The sequence below is a fragment of the Carlito syrichta genome, unplaced genomic scaffold (genome assembly GCF_000164805.1).
Source record: "Carlito syrichta isolate Samal-C Ts95f unplaced genomic scaffold, Tarsius_syrichta-2.0.1 Scaffold313246, whole genome shotgun sequence".
Classification (NCBI taxonomy): domain Eukaryota; kingdom Metazoa; phylum Chordata; class Mammalia; order Primates; family Tarsiidae; genus Carlito; species Carlito syrichta.
The window spans coordinates 259,198-277,702 of NW_007257342.1; the positions used below are offsets into that span (position 1 = coordinate 259,198).

Consider the following 18,505-nt stretch of genomic DNA (forward strand, 5'->3'; position numbering starts at 1 on the left):
CTCAGCCTCCCAAAGGCGCGTGATTATAGGCTGAGCCACTAAGCCTGGCTGTTTGATTGCCTTACAAATCTGCTTGGTCATTTTTTGGTATAATTTCTTGCCAGTTACTCATATTTTCCAACCTCTCTTTTATTTCTTTAAATATGTTACACATGAGCTGGGCTCAATGGCTCAGCCTGTACTCCCACGCCTTGGGAGGCTAAGGTGAGTGGATTGCCTGAGCCCACAGGTTCGAGACCCTCCTGGGCAACTTGGTGAGACCTCATCTCTACAATAAATCAAAAAATTACCCGGATGTGGTAGTGCGCGCCTGTAGTTCCAGCTACTTGGAAGGCTGAGACGGAAGGATCGCCGGAGCCCAGCAGGTCGAGGCTGCGGTGGCCAGGAGCGGCCACTGCACTCCAGTCTGGGCGACAGAATGAGACTCCAACTCAAAAAAAAAAAAAATATGTTACAATATGTGACAATAGATAATTATTTTCTATTCTATTTGATAATTTTGATACCTGATGTTTTGATAGGTCTTGTTCTTCCATTATTTCTGATGGCTCTTACTCATAATGTTTTGTTTCCTTGTATGCTTTGTGGTTTAAAAAAATTTTTTTTAATTAAAAAGATTTTTTTTTTTACTCGATGCCCATCTCCTAGTATTTATCTATGGTATTTATTGAGGCCTGTGTTGAAGGTATGTTCTTCTAGATACATATTTTGTTTTTCACTTATACGCCATGGCTGGAGGCGCTATCTTCCAAAACCCATGTTATGCTAAAGGTTTGTGGTTTTCTAACCTATCCTGTTAATGTGAATTGAGACTGTAAAACTTAATGAGTACCAGCTTGTAGTTACTAATTCTCAGGGGAGATTTTTTCCTTCCCTTTATTTGGCACCAGCATTTGAGGCATGCAGTTTCCCTATTGTACACTAAGGGAAGTATGCGGGGTTTATTTTCATTTCATCGTTATGCAGAGTATATAATTCCTTCAGGTCCCAACATTACATAGGGACCTTTTGTCAGACTTCCACTTGGGGCAGGTCCAGCCTTTGTCTCCTCTTCCCCTCTGCCTGGTGGAAGCGAAGATCGAAGCTCAATGTAACCAGTTGTTTTCAGTGAGAAGGCCATTCAGGATATCTATTTTCACCATATTTTCAGGCACAGAACCTTTGTGCTTTTTTAAATAAGTTCTACATATTTCATAATGAGTTGAAATAGATAAATTAATAAAATGAAAGTAATAACCACTCTTCCACCCTTCCCCCAGATGTGACAAGTGATTGAGAGACAGAATGACAAAGTGGAATGAGCATGGGCTTTGGAATCAGAAAGACTCAGCCTTACCACTAACTAGATGGGTGGCTAAGGGCAAGTTTCTCTACCTTGGAGAACCACAGTATCTTCATCTGAAGAGGGAACAGTAGTGCCTAGTGCTTGGTACACAGTAGGGACTAAAAAAAAAGCCATTGTTCTTGTGATACACCAAGAGAAAAAATTACTGTCCACCTTGTATAAATATGTGGGATTGAGGGTCTCTTCTTTCACTGGATGACTCTGACCCCTTCCCAGTGAGCCACCCCAACAGAGTGTTTTGGTTTAATTTGTACAAGAGAAAGATCCTTGGTCTGTTGGTCTTGGGGACTATGACATTTGCTTTTTGTACCATCTGTAGTAGTAGGAGGACTTCTGTCTGCTCATCTGCTATCAAAGAAGGCTGGGGTGGAAGTGGAGGCTGGATGGCCCTGTTCTGGACCTCTCCTGAGGATGGCTGAGGAAGCTGCCCGAAAACTCCTTCCAGGTAAGACCCACACAGAGATGGAGGAGAGATGAAGTCCAGTAGGTCCTGCTTCCCTTGCTGGAGGTGAGAGTGGAAATGCTGAATTAATACTTGGTATTTTTCACCAGGTATGGTTGGTATTTCTACCCAGCTGCCCACCATGGATATCAAGAGAGTCCTCGGTGTTTTAAGGGCTTGCTGGGGTCCCGACCTCGGATGGATGAGTTGACTTCATTATTGTTTTCAGGGTAGGGCTGAAAGCTAGCCTGGCGGAAGAAGGCACTTGCCCTTATTCTGAGTGAGCCTTTTTGTCCTTTCTCAGGCCCACATGTGGCTGGAATGGAACTCAGGGAAGGGCCTTAGTCTGAACATTGGAAGCCCTGGATTCTAGACTCAGCTCTGCCAGCCAGTGTCTTAATCAAGTGACTCTTTCTCTCCACAGTTGCATTTCTCCATCTACCAAATGGGAATCATAATTTCCATCTCCTTCCCACATTGGTTTTTGGGAAGCTCAAACGAGGTCAGAAGAAGAAACTGCCTGGAGAATCTCAAACACTATTGAAACTAGAGAGAGTTCTTTTGTGGCTAAGCTGTGTCCAGGGCTGCAGGCCAAGCCTTGGTGTTTTTGTCTAGTGGTGCAGTCACTCTAGGCTCAGTAGCATTAAGTGGACACTATGTTCCCTTCAGGGTGCAGCAGAGTTTCACACCCAAACACGTCATGGTGTGCTTTCCGCAAGCCTCTTGGCATTTCACTTATTTATCCCTTTCATGCAGCATTTGCCTCTCAGTTCTGGGGCGAGCTGAGAAGAGTGAATGAGCTGGGTTCAGGACTTGCACACAGCTCATGGCTCATGACTTATTTCTCCTTGAAGACATCATGTTCTATGTGACTCATCCCTAGAGGAAACTCTGGAAACTGCCTGGTTGCTCCTTCTTTACTTTTTATTTATTTATTTTTTATTTTTATTTTTTTTTGAGTTGGAGTCTCACTCTGTCGCCCAGACTGGAGTGCAGTGGCCGCTCCCAGCCACCGCAGCCTCGACCTGCTGGGCTCCGGCGGTCCTTCCGCCTCAGCCTTCCAAGTAGCCGGAATTACAGGCATGTGCTACCGTGCCCGGCTGATTTTTTGATTTATTGTAGAGATGAGGTCTTGCTGCCCAGGCGGGTCTCGAACTCGCGGGCTCAGGCAATCCACTCACCTCATCTTCCCAAAGGCGTGGGATTACAGGCTGAGCCACCGAGCCCGGCTTACTTTTTATTTTTATTACTATTTGGGGGTCATTGGTCTTTTTAAAAAAAGGTCCAGAAATAGGATTTTGTCACTTCACTTGTTTTTAATACCACTAGACTTTTCTGTAATATTCCTTAGACTCCTTCTTGGTTGTGACTTGCATTCTTCTTGCTTGCCACTGGTGCCTGCCAGATAGCAAGTTTCTTGTCTATAGCTGACAAGATTGCTGGACACGGTGGTTCTTGGAAGTTTTGACGGCTTTGTTCACAACTTGGTGACGCACAGGTTGCTCTGGAGTTGTTTGACCTTTGGGTCAGGAGAGGAAATCTCTGCTCCTGGCCAGTTGTCCAGATCTTGTCATGAATCAGAAGGCACTGGGTGGGGTGGGCAGAGCACAGGGCTGGGGATGGGCACGGGGCAGGCATTTCTGTCCTGGCTGTGCTGGACCCTCTCTGTGTGACCTTTGGCTGAATCACTTCTTTATAGTCATGATTTTTCCCTACCTGTAAATTGTGGGTTGGATTGTCTCTGTGGCTTAGTGGTTGATATGCTATTTTATTTTTCTTTTAAAAATAATTTAGCCCCTATACTCTTTAAAACAGCGATCTCAAACTGGCTTCTCTGGAAGTGCTTATAGGGTCTGCAAATATGTTTCATTTGGTCACAGTGGTATTTTAAAAGTCTGTGAATGGGCCAAGCACAGTGGCTCATGCCTGTAATTCCAGCACTTTGGGAGGTTGATGCAGGAGGGTTACTTGAGCCCAGGAGTTTGAGACCAGACTGGGCAATATAGTGAGACTTCATCTCTATAAAAGTAAAAAATAGCCTGGGTGTGGTAGCATGCGCCTGTAATCCCAGCTACTCAGAGACTGAGGTAGAAGGATCATCTGAGCCCAGGAGTTCGAGGTTGCAGTGAGCCATGATCATGTCACTGCCCTGAAGTCTGGGTGACAGAGTGAGACCCTGCTTCAAAAAACAAAATAAAAAATAAAAGTCTGTGAATGGCTGTGAATGAAGCATGCTCTCAGTGTGCCACAAGCCCCACCACTCCCTCTGGCTTAAACCCTGCCTGCTTCACAGTGAAGTACCTGCTTGGCCTTGGAAGACATAATGTAAAAGAAATAAAAGTAGCCAAAGTACTCCAGGTAAAGTGAGTGTGTGTGTGTAGCGCAGCCCACTCCATGCCCCTTGTCATGGCAGGAGACTGAGAGCTGTGCAGAGCAGCATCTGGCTGAAGTAGCTGGCAAGAGCCCTCTGGTGTTATATTCATCCTTCTCTGGCTCAGATTCTAGCAGATCACTCAGAAGAAAAAGAAGGAAATGTTAGCTAAGGTTTTAGGTTTTGGGCCTGAATCTGTCCCAACCTCCCTGCTCCTGACCGAGCTCATAATTTTTCAATTGTTCAGCCTTTCAGACCCCCACTGGCATGCCTTATGGAACGGTGAACTTGCTTCATGGCGTGAACCCGGGAGAGACCCCTGTCACCTGTACGGCAGGGATTGGGACCTTCATTGTGGAATTTGCCACCCTGAGCAGCCTCACTGGTGACCCTGTGTTTGAAGATGTGGCCAGAGTGGCCCTGATGCGCCTCTGGGAGAGCCGGTCAGATATTGGGCTGGTAGGTTGGCTGACACCCTTCCGGTTTGAGCCAAGTTTGTCACCGTGACCCCACTTATGAGGCCCAGTGCTCTGAGCAACAAGTTGCCATTGAGCCAAGGGAAACTTTGGGAGTGGTCTTAGATTTAGGCTCAGGACACCAAAGGTAGACCAAGTCCCCACTTCAAGTTTGACCCAGAAGGATAGAGAGTGTGAGAGCACATTTTCTGGCAGAGAACAGGGACTGTGTTAAATGTCAACCTCTTGAGATTCTCTGAGTTCCAGGAAGAGTGTCATGTGCTTCATGCCCCTGACTCACTTACTCACTCAGTGACTTGAGATCATCAGCTCGTCTGGCCTTCATTTTTAGTCTCTTAGAACACCAGTTCTGAGAGATATGGAATGGCTGTTTCATGAAAAAATGATTCCCGGCCAATTAAACTAGGGGGCATTACACATAATACTCCTTTTTTAGAGAGTCATAATGAACATGAACAGAATAAGGGTTATGAGATCCTACAGTAAAGAATTCTATTTGACTTTGCTTAACTCTGTCTTTCCCAAACATTTGACCTCAGAGCTTCCCTTTCTCCTCCAATACCTGTTAACTCATGGAAATTGATCACACTTTGGGCCAAATAATCTCTAAGATTGGTTTCAGCTCCTAAACAGGATAATCCAATGATACTAACAGTAATTGAGCCAAAGCTCTCTAGGAAATAACACTGAATTTAGTTGGAACTTGATTTAATCCCTGGCCTTGCTCCATCAAAACTGAGTGAGCTTGAGCAATTCACTCAACCTCTCTGGTCCTCAGTTACGTTAGCAGTAATGTCACTGTATTAATACCAACTTTTGCTGAGTCATTATGACTTACGAAGACCACGTTTAAAAGTGATTTGGGTCTGGGACTAATTCAGCTTGAAAAGTGAATTTTATGTGAAGAATCCTTGAAAGTCCCTTAGATGCCATTCCGGAGGCCTGTAGTAGCTCCCTTAGCAAGTCCAACATGGTCAGATTTTCCTCTAGCAGTGCAACCATAGAGGACCCTGTGGGTGCCCTGCCCATATCCTTTCAACCCTTACCATTTCCATGCACACTGGCCAGCCTTCAGCTGCCATCACCTGTGTTTCTTTGCCTGTGTGCCTTCTCTGGTGCCTGCAGCCTGTTCTGCTTGCCTTTCGGCTGGAAGTACCAGGACATAATGCTACCCACCACAGTTTTCAACTGGTGATTAAAACTGATGGGAGTTTGTGGATAAACATTCCAGTTCCACACCCCTTGGGTGGGATCACTCAGAGGCTCATGCTCTACACTGAATGCTGAGCTGCCCAGCAAGATTGAACTCCAGTTCCAGTGGTGGAAACCTGCTTGATTGCATATCCTTCATAAACTGTCCCCACCTTCTCTGTCTCACTTTCCCCCTTCTATACTGGTATTTCTAGGGACTCACCTTTCCAGTTGACTACTTTCAGTCTTCCTTGCTGAGGGTGTGCTCTAGGAAAACTCAAACTAACACAGAACAGTTACCTGTTTCATTGATTGAGTACCAGGTGAAGGTATCGACTTCCTTCAGAGTCTAAGTTATATGAAAAGGACATCTCTTCATTTACATCTTTAAAATTTTATTTTAAAAAGAGCTAGGTATAGTGGCTCATGCCTGTAATCCTAGCACATTGGGAGGCCGAGGCAGAAGGATTGCTTGAGGCCAAGAGTTCAAGACCACGCTGGGCAACATACGGAGACCTTTTATCTACAAAAAAAAAAGATATATTAGCTGGGTGTGGTGGTTCATACCTGTAGTCCCAGCCACTTGAGAAGCTGAGGCTGGAAGATCACTTGAGCCCAGGAGTTTGAGGTTGCAGTGAATTATGATTGTGCCACTGCACCTCAGCCTGGACGATAGAGCAAGACCCTGTCTCATTAAAAGAAAAAAATTAAAAAGGTCTTTATAGTTACGTGGTCCAGAAGTCAAAGGATACAAAAAGTACCCAGTCACATTGGTGAAGTCCCCCTTGGTTCTTATTCTCCAGCTGTTCAGTTTTTCTCCTTAAAAGCTACCACTCGTCAGCTTCTTGGGTGTCCTTCCTGAGTTAATCTATAGAAATATGTTAAGTTTGATTTGTTTCTTTAGATACAGGAGTCACCTGCTGAGTGCTGAGAAATTCGAGACAAATTGTGGAAACAGTAAACTCTCCCATCTCACCCTTACTCTAAGCGGGGCATAAACATTCCAAATAATTTTTCTTTTTAATTTTTTGTTTAATGTGTATAATTAAGGCCTTATAAATGTGCATGAGATGCAGCTTTGCTGTACAGATGTGCAAGAAGGTTGGCCATGATCCAACCTTGCCCCTCTCCACCAATAGCCTGCACGTCTCCCAAGAAGCACTGGGATGCCTGCTATGCATCTCACTGGGCAGTGGAGGTAGGGGGGCAGTCAAGGGAGGGCTCAAGACAAAGATCCTTCTTTGGTTTTGGGACCTCCCTTGGGACCATGTATCTTTCCCTCTCAGGTTGGCAACCACATTGATGTGCTCACTGGCAAGTGGGTAGCCCAGGACGCAGGCATCGGAGCTGGCGTGGACTCCTACTTTGAGTACCTGGTGAAAGGAGCCATCCTGCTTCAGGATAAGAAACTCATGGCCATGTTCCTAGGTAAAAAAAAAAAAGCAGGGGAAGGGAGATTTCCCCATTGATTCTATGTGGTTGTTTTATACATTTTCAATTGCTTCCAAGTACCTATAGAATCAGCTCTGAATATCTGAGTCTGTGTTCAAAGCCTCTGTGGACTTAACAGTTCACTTGTTGCCTACTACACCTCTTCATGCCTTCTTGCAAGAGCCAACTGAAGCAGGCTGCATTTTCTGCATGTGGCCCTGGATTTCTTATCTCCTGGCCATTGCACATGGTGTTTTCTTTGCCTGGAATACCCTTTTTCCTGTCTTCCTGTGTTCAAATTCTATTATTCACCCTTCAAAGCCCAGCTTAAATGTCACCTTGCCCAGGAAGTAGCTTGATCCTTCCTCAGAACTTAGGGCCTTCAGCATCCTTCTTGAAGTTACAGTTCTATTAATCAAGTACAGAATCCATGGCTTATTCATCTTTATGTTTCCCATAATGCTTTGCATGAGGTAGGCAATGTTGAATAAGTACATCTTACCCTCCGTGTCCTTAGATACTAGTAATATTGAGAAATTCTTGGGCCTCTAATAATAATTATTATAGCTATGATAGTCTCTCTTTATCCATGGTTTTGCTTTCTATAGTTTCAGTTAGCGACAGTGAACTGCAAACTGAAAATAAGTGTGTAACATCCAATATGATATTTTGAGATAGAGGGAGAGAGGTATCACATTCACATAACTTTTATTATAGTATATTATTATAATTGTTCTATTTTATTATTAGTTATTGTTGTTAATCTCTTACTGGATCTAATTTATAAATTAAGCTTTATCATAGATGTATATGAGGGAGACCCAAAAAATCCCAGAATTACTTTTTGGTGAGTGGGCCCTTGTAGTACAAGCTTCCCCTGCTAGGTAAGTGTTCTAGGAACCCATTGGCATCAGTATCACAGCTAGTGTTGTTGTAAGAGGCTTTGTTCGGCTTCAGCTTCAGTGAATTTTTTTTGGAGATTCTTTCAGTGCTTTTGCCCATTTCATGATGTGTGATTTATGAGTGCACCTGCCCACACTGCACTTAGTGTTCAGCAGTTTTTGACAAAAAGCGGCATGACCCCCATTCCCCACCCTCCCTATTCACCCGATCTCACTCCAAGAAACTTTTTGTTTTCCTGGATGAAAAAAGTTCTCAAAGGGAATTATTTTGCAGGTGTGGAAGAGGTGAAACCAAAAAAGGGCAGAAGCACGAAACGGCATCAAAACTGATGAGTTCAAAAACTGTTTTGAGCAGTGGAAAAAGTATCTCAGTAGGTGTATTGCATCAAACAGAGAGTCCTTTGAAGGTGACTAAAGTTTGAACATGTAAGAATAAATACACAATTTTTTATAAATGAATTCCTTTTTTGGGGGGTTTCCCCTCATATGTATAGGAAGAAACAATACAGTCATGTATTGCTTAACGACACATATATATCCTGAGAAATACATCATTAGCAATTTCATCAAGGGAACATTTAGAATGTATTTACTTAATCCTAGATGGTATAGCCTACTACACACCTAGGCTATATGATATAGGCTACTGCTCCTAGGCTGTATACCTGTACAACACTTTACAGTACTGAATACTGTAGACAATTGTAACACAGTGGTAAATATTATATATCTAAGTTTATCTAAACATAGAAAAGGTAAAGTAAAAATACTGTATAAAAGATTAAAAATGGTACATCTGTATGGGGCACTTACCATGAAAAAAGCTTACAGAACTGGAATTGTTCTGGCTGAGTTAATGAGTGACTGGTGCATGAATGTGAAGGCCTGAGTTATTACTGTATACTACATTAGACTCTAAGTACTATACATTTAGGCTATACTAAATTTTTAAAAAATTCTTCTTTTTCTAATAATAAACTAACCTTAGCTTGCTGTAACTTTTTTGCTTTATAAATCTTATTTTAGGTTTTTTACTCTTTTGTAATAACACTTAGCTTAAAACAAACACATTGTATAGCTGTACAAAAATATTTTTTCTTTGCATTCTTTTTCTATTAAAACTTTTTTTTCACTTTTAAACTTTTTTTGTTAAAAATGAAGATATAAACACACACATTTGTTTAGACCTATACAGGGCCAGGTTTATCAGTATCACTGTCTTTCACCTCTATATTTTATCCCTCTGGAAGGGCTTCAGAGGTAACATCTGTCATCTCCTATAATAACAATGCCTTCTTCTGGAATACTGCCCAAAGGACCTGACCGAAGCTGTTTTACTGTTCACTGTCTTTTTTTTTTTCGATAAGTAGGAATACACTCTGAAATATTGATTAAAAAGTATAGTGTAGAAAATATATAAACCAGTAACACAGTTGCTTACTTTTTTTTTTTTTTTTTCTGAGTTGGAGTCTCACTCTGTCGCCCAGACTGGAGTGCAGTGGCCACTCTTGGCCACCACAGCCTCAACCTCCTGGTTCCGGCGATCCTTCCGCCTCAGCCTTCCAAGTAGCCGGAATTACAGGCATGCGCTACCACACCCGGCTGATTTTTTGATTTATTGTAAAAATGAGGTCTCGCTGCCCAGGCGGGTCTTGAACCCACGGGCTCAGGCAATCCACTCACCTCAGCCTCCCAAAGGCGCGGGATTACAGGCTGAGCCACCGAACCTGGCTCTTATTTTTAATTTATTGTTTTTTTAGTCAGGATCTCACTCTGTTACGCAGGCTGGAGTGCAGTGGCATGATTATGGCTCACTGCAGGCTTGAACTCCTAGGTTCAAGTGATCCTCCGGCCTCAGCCTTTGAAGTAGCTGGAACTACAGGTGTGTGCCACCTATCATACCCGATTTACTTTTGGATTTTTTGTAAAGACAAAGTCTTGTTATGTTGCCTAGACTTGTCTTGAATTCCTGGGCTCAAGCAATCCTCCCACCTCAGCCTCCCAAAGTGCTGGGATTACAAGTGTGCGCCATGGTGTCTAGCTTGTTTATTATCAAGTATCATGTACTGTGCATCAATGAGCATGCTATACTTTTATATGACTGGCAGTGCCACAGACATGTGGGTAACACATTGCACTATGAAATTACAACAGCTATGATGTCACCAGGCAATGGGAAGTTTTCGGCTCTATTATCATCTTATGAGACCACCATCGTCTATGCAGTTCATTGTTGACAAACATGTTGTTAAGCCACATGACTGTATATATAGGGTTCAGTACTATCCATGGTTTCAGACATCTACTGGGAGTTATGGAGAGTATCCCCTGTAGATAAGGGGGGTCCACTGTACTATTCACTTACTCAGCAAATATTTATTGAGAACCACTGATGTGCCAAGAACTGTGCCAAGCTCTGAATATGTACTGTTTCGTTAAGTCCTTACCACACCATTTGAGATTGTTATTTATTTGCATATGTGTTTTATACTTTGTTTTGGCAATATTTTCTGTGCATATTTATTATGCATTGTCTTAGTGTTGGGGATTCTGCAATGAATAAAACAAAGTCCCAGCCCTCATGGATTTCCAATCTAGGGGAGAAGTACAAGTCATAAATTCAAATTCCCACTAGAATGTAAACTCTGTGAAGGCTGGACTTTGTGTTGTTTACTATCTCATAGGTGTCTGGCACCTAGTAAGTGCTCAGTGCTGTTTGTTGAGTAAATAATCTCCTAAGGGGCTGGGTGCAGTGGCTCACACCTGTAATCCCAGCACTTTGGGAGGCAAAGATTGCTTGAGCCCAGAAGTTCGAGAACTCATCTCCACAAAAATATCAAAAGACCTCTGTCGCTCACCCCTGACCAGCAGGAAGGAGGCAACAACAACGTGTTCTTCTCAAAGCGGTTTATTCAGCCTTTACACCATGCCAGCTTCTTTCTTCTTCTAGCTTCTTCTCTTTTCTTCTAGCTTCTTCCTCTTCCTTCCCCGTTGTCCCGTACTTATATCCCTTGGTCTCCACCCACAAGTCCCGTACCAGCGTGTCAGCAGTTCATAGGCTCTGCAGCATTGCACTTGGGCGGTGCGCAGTGAAGGAGGGCCCGGCGGTATATCATGCGCCTAATCATGGGACTTGGCAGAGGTCCCGGGCGCCATCTTGGCTCAGGCTGCACTCTCCACAGACCTCATTTCTACAAAATAATAATAATTTTAAAAATAGCTGGGTGTGGTGGCACACGCCTGTAGTCCTAGCTACTCAGGAAGCTGAGATGGAAGGATCGCCTGAGCCCAGGGTTGAGGCTGTGGTGAGCTATACTTGTGCCACTGCACTCTACCCTGAGTACAGAGTGAGATGCCAACTCAAAAAACAGACAAAAAACAATCCCACAAAATATATAATATGACTTTCCCCATTTCATAGATAATAAGACTGGGGCTCACAAAGGAAAAACTTGCCTAGGGTCACAGCTAGCAAGTGGTAAAGCTGGAGCTGGAATTTGAACATGGAAGTTTGACTCCAGAACTCATGCTTCTTTCCAGTTTGCTTCGTTGTTGCATCCTAGTTTGCTTTGAAACTAGGCCATCAAGTGCTCTTTCAAATGCTTAACTCTTTGCTTCTGCTTGTCTAGGCCTGCCTTTTGTCTCCTTAATAGTTCATGTGTCCATTATTCCATCTCTCCCACTGCAGAGTATAACAAAGCCATTCGGAATTACACCCGCTTCGATGACTGGTACCTGTGGGTGCAGATGTACAAGGGGACTGTGTCTATGCCAGTCTTCCAGTCCTTGGAGGCATATTGGCCTGGTCTTCAGGTAGGAATGATTGAAGATGGAGATCATTTTCCTATGGGACAGGCAAAGCAAGCTCATTCTGATGTACAGATCAAATAAGGTACCTTGTTAGTTGCTAGAGTACTTTTTTTTGGAGGGACAGGTTACAGTAAATTAGACAGATTTAGGATTCTGCCAAATTGAATTTTCCAAAGGGAGATTGAAGATGTCAGGAACAAAGCTTCCAGTTTGCCATGAATGTTGTACTACTTAAAGTAGATAGTGTCTTTCCAGACTGGGCAGGAACAACCACTGGCAACAGCTGTGCCGCCACTGGGCATTTCTGTCCAATCTCATTCTTGACAGTAGGCATGAGGAGCCACAGAGAGCAACCATGCCACTCTGCTCTGCTGTCGTTACTTTCCCATTACACGGTCTGATAGTGTTGCAGCCAGAAGGGATCTTAGAGCTTGTCTGATGTACCCCCAGGTATTCCACAATACTGCATGTACCAAAATGTTTTTGCAATCTAGGTGGGCTTTTATTTAAAAAAAAAAAAAAAAGAAGCAGTAACATGTAGATGGTAACAGCTTTAAAAAGCGGAGAAGGGAATCCAGTGAAAAGTAAGCCTTGAGCCTTCACTCTTAGACCCTCTCCCTAGTCCAGCTCCCATTGTCAGCTTTGTGTTTCCTTTCAGAACTCATATATATATATGTGTGTATTGATGCCCCCCCATTTTATTTAGATAGACATATATTCTTCGGTACCTTTTTTCTTCACTGACTATATCTTAGAGATCATTCTTTATTGATAGTGGGCATATAGATTAGTTTCACCTTTTTTTAACAGCTGCATATATTCCATTGAATAGATCTACAGTCAGCCCTCCATATCTGCAGATTCTATATCACAGACTCAACCAACCACTGATCAAAAACATTCAAGGGGAAAAAGAAACAATAAAAAATAATACAACAATTAAAAAAATACAAATTTAAAAAATACATTGTAACAATGATTTACATAGCATTTAAATTACATTTGATATTATAAGTAATCTAAAGATGATTTAAACCGTATGGGAGGAGGAGCATAGGTTATATGCAAATACTATGTCATTTTATATTAGGGACTTGAGCATCTGCTAATTTTAGTTATCTGTGGGGGTGGGGGTAAGGGCCTGGAACCCATCCCCTGTCAATACCAAGGAACAACTATATACTGCAGTTTATTGAACATATGTACTTTTAGCCAATCCTCTTATATTGCAGATGGAGAAAAAGGCTCAGAGAAAACATGTTGACAATATTCAATATTGATTCAGCTCTTCTAATATCTTAAAATTTTATTGCTTGAGTGCCCCCAGAAGAGTTTTGGAAAATTATGGAGCCTCTTGCGTGTTTTGGATCTTATAAGCCTAAATAGTTGTGTACCATTCCTCTTTCTCCTTGAACTCTTAGATCCATTCTACTTCTCAGTGGAAGTATAATAATAATATAGTATAATAATCCTAATTATATTTTATGCTGAAAGCATTTTAGTGATCACCCTATTATGTATTTCTATAACAAAAATTTTATCAACATAGACATTTTAAATGGTTAAAAAGTTCCTGTAATCATAGACTCTGAGTATAGATTTTTTTTTCTCCTGGATTTAGTTATTTTTAAATGTATTAGTGTATATTTGATTAAGGTAACATTAATAGCATAACATTTTTAATAATTATAAAACCTAAAGCAATTTTATTGGAAATGCATCTCTTGACAGATTTGGGAGACTTTTTTGTTTTTAATTAGTTAATGTGTTTGGGTGTAAATAAATACTGCAAAACAGGGGGGGTCATTAAGAATCAATTTTCTTCCTGATTTTCACTTTTTTAGGTATAAGTACTAAGGAGCATTAAGCACATAAATAAATAGATGGAAATGGGAGAAATTTGATTATTGTCATGTCATTTATTTTTTTGAAATCATTCAGTTAATAGGTTGAACCATATAACATTATCAGCTTTCAACCACTTCTGACCTGCAAAAATGGTAATATCATGTGGTTTGACTTTTATTTGGTTAAAAAAAATCACATAGTGATCTTTTATCAAAAGTATTTTTAATCTTATTATATTATAGGAATGCAAAACTATTTTTAATTATCTCTGTGCCAACAATTTGACCAGCTTCTCTTTCAATTTTTTCAAAGCAGAGAATTGAAAACCATTTGATTTGCAGGATTTGTTACCCAGTGGTTAGAATAATTTTTTCAACCCTTATACTAGTATTTTATTTCATGTTTTATTTTTTGAAGACAGATTCTTGCTTTGTTACCCAAACTGGAGTGCAGTGGTGTTGTCATAATTCACTGTAACCTCAAACTCCTGGGCTCATGGGATCCTCCTACCTCAGCTTCCAGAGTAGCTAGGACTAGAGATGTGCACCAGCATGCCCAGCTAATTTTTATTATTACTATTATTTTTATTTTTAGAGACGAGGTCTTGCTATGTTGCCCAGCCTTGTGGTCTTCCTGTCTTTGCCTCTCAAAGTGCTGGAGTTATAGGCATGAGCGACTAAACCCAGCCTATACTAATATTTTAAATTCAACCTAGTTTGGTACTCAAGAAGTTCTTATACCGCCGGGTGGTGTAAGGTTAGCGATTGTTGCTAGGTACCCAGGCTTTTGTAAAATGACAGGACAATTGTGAAAGAGATGGTAAGAGCAGATAGCCTGTCTTTGTGTTACCAGTGTATTTGCAGGCAGTTCTGTTTTAGGAAGGTTGAAGAGCTGGACGTCTATATCCTTAGAACTATTTGTGATGACATTCCTCTCAGAAAACCTCCTATTACAACCCAGTTTTAGAACCGATCATACCCTTTGACCCTACATGTTTCTATTTCTGTGCATATTCCCCTGTAAAATAATTCAAGAGGGAAAGATGCAACCTGGATACAGATTTCCCAGCAACAAAATTGATAACAGAGAAAAAATTAAAAAGATCCAAATGCGCCTAATGGAGGAATAAATAAATGACTTTATTTTATTTTATTATTTTATTTTTATTTTTAATTTAATTTTATTTATTGTTGAGTCAAAGTCTCACTCTGTTGCCCAGGCTGGAGTGCAGTGGCACATTCACAGCTACTGCAGCCTTAACCTGTTGAGCTCAGCCCATCCTTCTGCCTCAGCCTTCCAAGTTGCTGGAACCACAGGCATGTGCCACCACACCTGGCTAATTTTTTTGATTTATTGTAGAGATGAGGTCTCACAAAGTTGCCCAGGCTGGTCTCAAACCCCTTAGTTCAACCAGTCCTCTCACTTCCGCCTCCCAAGGTCCTGGGATTATAGGGATGAGCCACCCTGCCCAGCCTAATGACTGTATTTTAATAGAATGGATTATTAGATAACTTTAAAATATAAGTAAACTCCTTTGTTGTGTGAAGGAATGAAGATTGCTATTAGACTATAGTGAGAAATTAGGAGTGATAATTAAATTTTTTAAAAATTTGATTCTTTGAGTAGATTTAATAATAAAAAATACCCATTATAGTGTGCACACACACATTACAACTCTATAAAATTTTGATCTTGAATGTTGAGGAACAGAAGACAACAAAGTGATATAGTAAATGACTAATACTATAAGATTAATTTATCTTTTTATTCCTGTATGTCTTAAAAATATTTATGTAACTTGGAATAGAATAAAAATTGGAATCATAGATATCAAAGCTATTGTATTTGGGTGGCGGGGTTAAAGGTGACTTTTTTATGCCCTTATTTTCCAAATTTCCTAAAATAAAAATTAAAAAATAAGAGTGAGGACTTTATATCAAAAAGGTTCCATCTCAGTTTGTGTGGAATTTATGTGCTTTGTGTATGGTACTTTTTCTATGTTGACAAGGGCTCCTGAATTGTTTCTCTGTGAGGTCATAACAACATAAATACCTAACATTTATTAAACATCTACTCAGTGCCTGGCAGTTGTCTGGCACACAAAAATGATAAATTCTTATGAAAGAATAATTTATGTGTTACTTACATTGAATCATCACAACACCGTGCTAAGGCAAATGCTGTTTCACAGATGAAAAAAGGAGGCTTAGAGATGTTAAATGTGTTTGTTAATTTTGTCAGCAAATATTTGAATGCCTACTGTGTTCCAGGCCCTGCCCTTATGAAGTTTATAGAGGAGACCCAAAAATTTAAACAAATACATTGCAATATAGGAAACAAATAAGAGACTGATATGGAGAATACTGATAGCCACTGCTGGGGAAACCACGTGTATAAATGTCCTGAGGCATGTTTATCAGAAACAAATGCAGCGTGTCCACAGTCCAGGAAAGGTCAGCAGTGACCAGATTGTGCAGGGACTCAAGGGCCACATGAGGTGTCTTGACTTTATACAGAGCAGTGGGAAGCCACTGAAGTGTGATGTATGTAGTAAGATGGTGACTCTGGGGGACTTGAGGGGGCAAGGGGTGGATTGGAGAGGGCCAGCAGAGAAAATGATGGGAAATGGTGGGACCAGTAAGGAGGCTTTTGAGGTCATCCTGGTGCAAGAGGCTGGTGACCAGGTGGTGGCTCTGGAGATAAACAGAAAAATCTTAAAGTTTTGGAGATGGAATTGGCAAGAGTAGCTGATGAGATGGATGTGGGGGTTGGGGAGGTGGGAGGAGTCAAGAATGATCATCAGGTTTCTGGCCAGAGTAACTGAATGGACAGTGGTGCCATTTATCAAGAAGGGACAGAGGCAAGAGTAAGGATGCAACTCAGTGGGAAAGTTAGGAAATCAGGATTTTTGTTTGGGAAATGCCAGGTTGTTCGGTCCATGAAACATCCAGTGGAGATGTCAAGATCAGCTGCTTTTCTGTGAGCTTATATCAATATCAATAGTATTGGCTACTTAGCAACATCTAGTAAAATTATAAATGCATATATCCCCTGAACCAGTAATCCTAATTCTGAAAGTTTATTTTACAGATACACTTTGCTTATAATTGGTGTGACATATGTATAGGGCTATTTATTGCAACACTGATTGTTGGAACCAACCCAAATAAAAATATCCAAAAGCAACATTTCTATATCTCATAATGTGGGGATGATATCCCAATTAATAGGGAATTGATTAAGCTGTGGTCTGAGCAATGGAATGCTGTGTAACTATAAACAAGAGGTGGGGATGCTGTATGTATTTATATAGAAAAATAGGATATATTGTTAAGTGAATAAAGGCAAGTGGAGAACAGTATATTTAAAAGGCTATTTTTAGTGTGGGGAAAATGATGTATACCCAATTTTGCTTATGTTTGGATAAAAAAAGATAAGCAAAGATTATGGAAGGAGATTATGCAAGAAGATTTTGCAAGAAGCTGGACGATTATGCAAGAAGCTAATAAACATGGTTATCTATTGGGAGTGTGGGGTGGGAATGAGACTTAGCACAGTCAGCCTTTTCTACATTCTCATAATTTTGAACTGACTGGCTGTATTTAAAAAATAAAATAAAACCTGTTATTAGCTTATAACAGTTTTGACCTCGAGGCTCAGAGAAGTCAAGTGTCTGGCTCAGAGCCACACAATGAGTAAATGGCAACCTCAGGGTGTGATCAAAGGCCTTTTTGGCTTTAGGCTTTTGTCTTTTCCCTGAGATTGTCTGTGAGATTTTGTCTATGAGTTTTTATGTCTGGTGTCTGCCTGTCTGATGGCCACTTCTCTCCCACAGAGCCTGATTGGAGACATTGACAATGCCATGAGGACCTTTCTCAACTACTACACCGTATGGAAGCAGTTTGGGGGGCTTCCGGAATTCTACAACATTCCTCAGGGATACACAGTGGAGAAGCGAGAGGGCTACCCACTTCGGCCAGGTGAGCAGCCCATAGGCTCTGGCTCCTCAAACCCTCACATCTCTATGAGGCTTCATACTTCACAACTGCTCACAAGTCCATTTTTTTCCTTCTGACCTTTCTGAGGGTTCTGTGTGGTCTTCCAGAAATTAATTATCCCCATATTTTCATATATGGAATCTGAGGTCTAGTAGGTTGAAATTACTTGCCCAGAGCTGTTAAGTGTAGGAGCTAGGACTGGAACCCAGGTCTTCTTACTCCTAAATCTTAGGAGTAGATTTTTCCGTCTCATTCACTTCCCAAAGTGTCCTGCAGAGGGAATAGGTTCCCTCTTCAAACAGCAGGCTCCCTGTCAAAGGTGGTGACTAAGAAAAGATCAGATAACCACTTGAAAGGGCCATATTAGGGAGATTCCAGTTAGAAGATCTCTCAGTCCCCTCTAACCCTGAGATTACACAAAGCTACATTTTACATTTAGTCCCAAATGCTGATCTTAACTATTAGTAACACTAGATGTGATATCTCTTCAGAGCTTATTTTTAAAAAGTAAAAGGCCATGAGGACAAATACATGGGAAACACCTTTCCTACCCCAAAACAAAATAAATGGGAGGTGAGGTACTACTGTATCACTAGATGGACCAGTGCTCTAAACTCTAGCCTGTTTGTGATCAGCACAGAGCCTAGCCTAAAGGCTTTTGTGGGCCTTTACCGCCTCCTAAATCCAAATC

At 41.3% G+C, this 18,505-nt stretch overlaps 1 protein-coding gene across 3 annotated transcripts in view; it reads left to right on the forward strand.

Annotated features, from left to right (window-relative positions):
• EDEM2 (ER degradation enhancing alpha-mannosidase like protein 2) overlaps nucleotides 1-18,505 on the forward strand; it is a 31,122-nt gene that overhangs the window by 8,046 nt on the left and 4,571 nt on the right. For all 3 annotated transcript variants that reach the window (XM_008070262.2, XM_021718678.1, XM_021718677.1), the window contains 5 exons: nucleotides 1,665-1,790; nucleotides 4,406-4,617; nucleotides 7,112-7,253; nucleotides 11,847-11,971; nucleotides 17,652-17,796. In XM_008070262.2, the coding sequence (XP_008068453.1) occupies nucleotides 1,665-1,790; nucleotides 4,406-4,617; nucleotides 7,112-7,253; nucleotides 11,847-11,971; nucleotides 17,652-17,796 (750 nt within the window). The remainder of the gene's footprint in view (nucleotides 1-1,664; nucleotides 1,791-4,405; nucleotides 4,618-7,111; nucleotides 7,254-11,846; nucleotides 11,972-17,651; nucleotides 17,797-18,505) is intronic.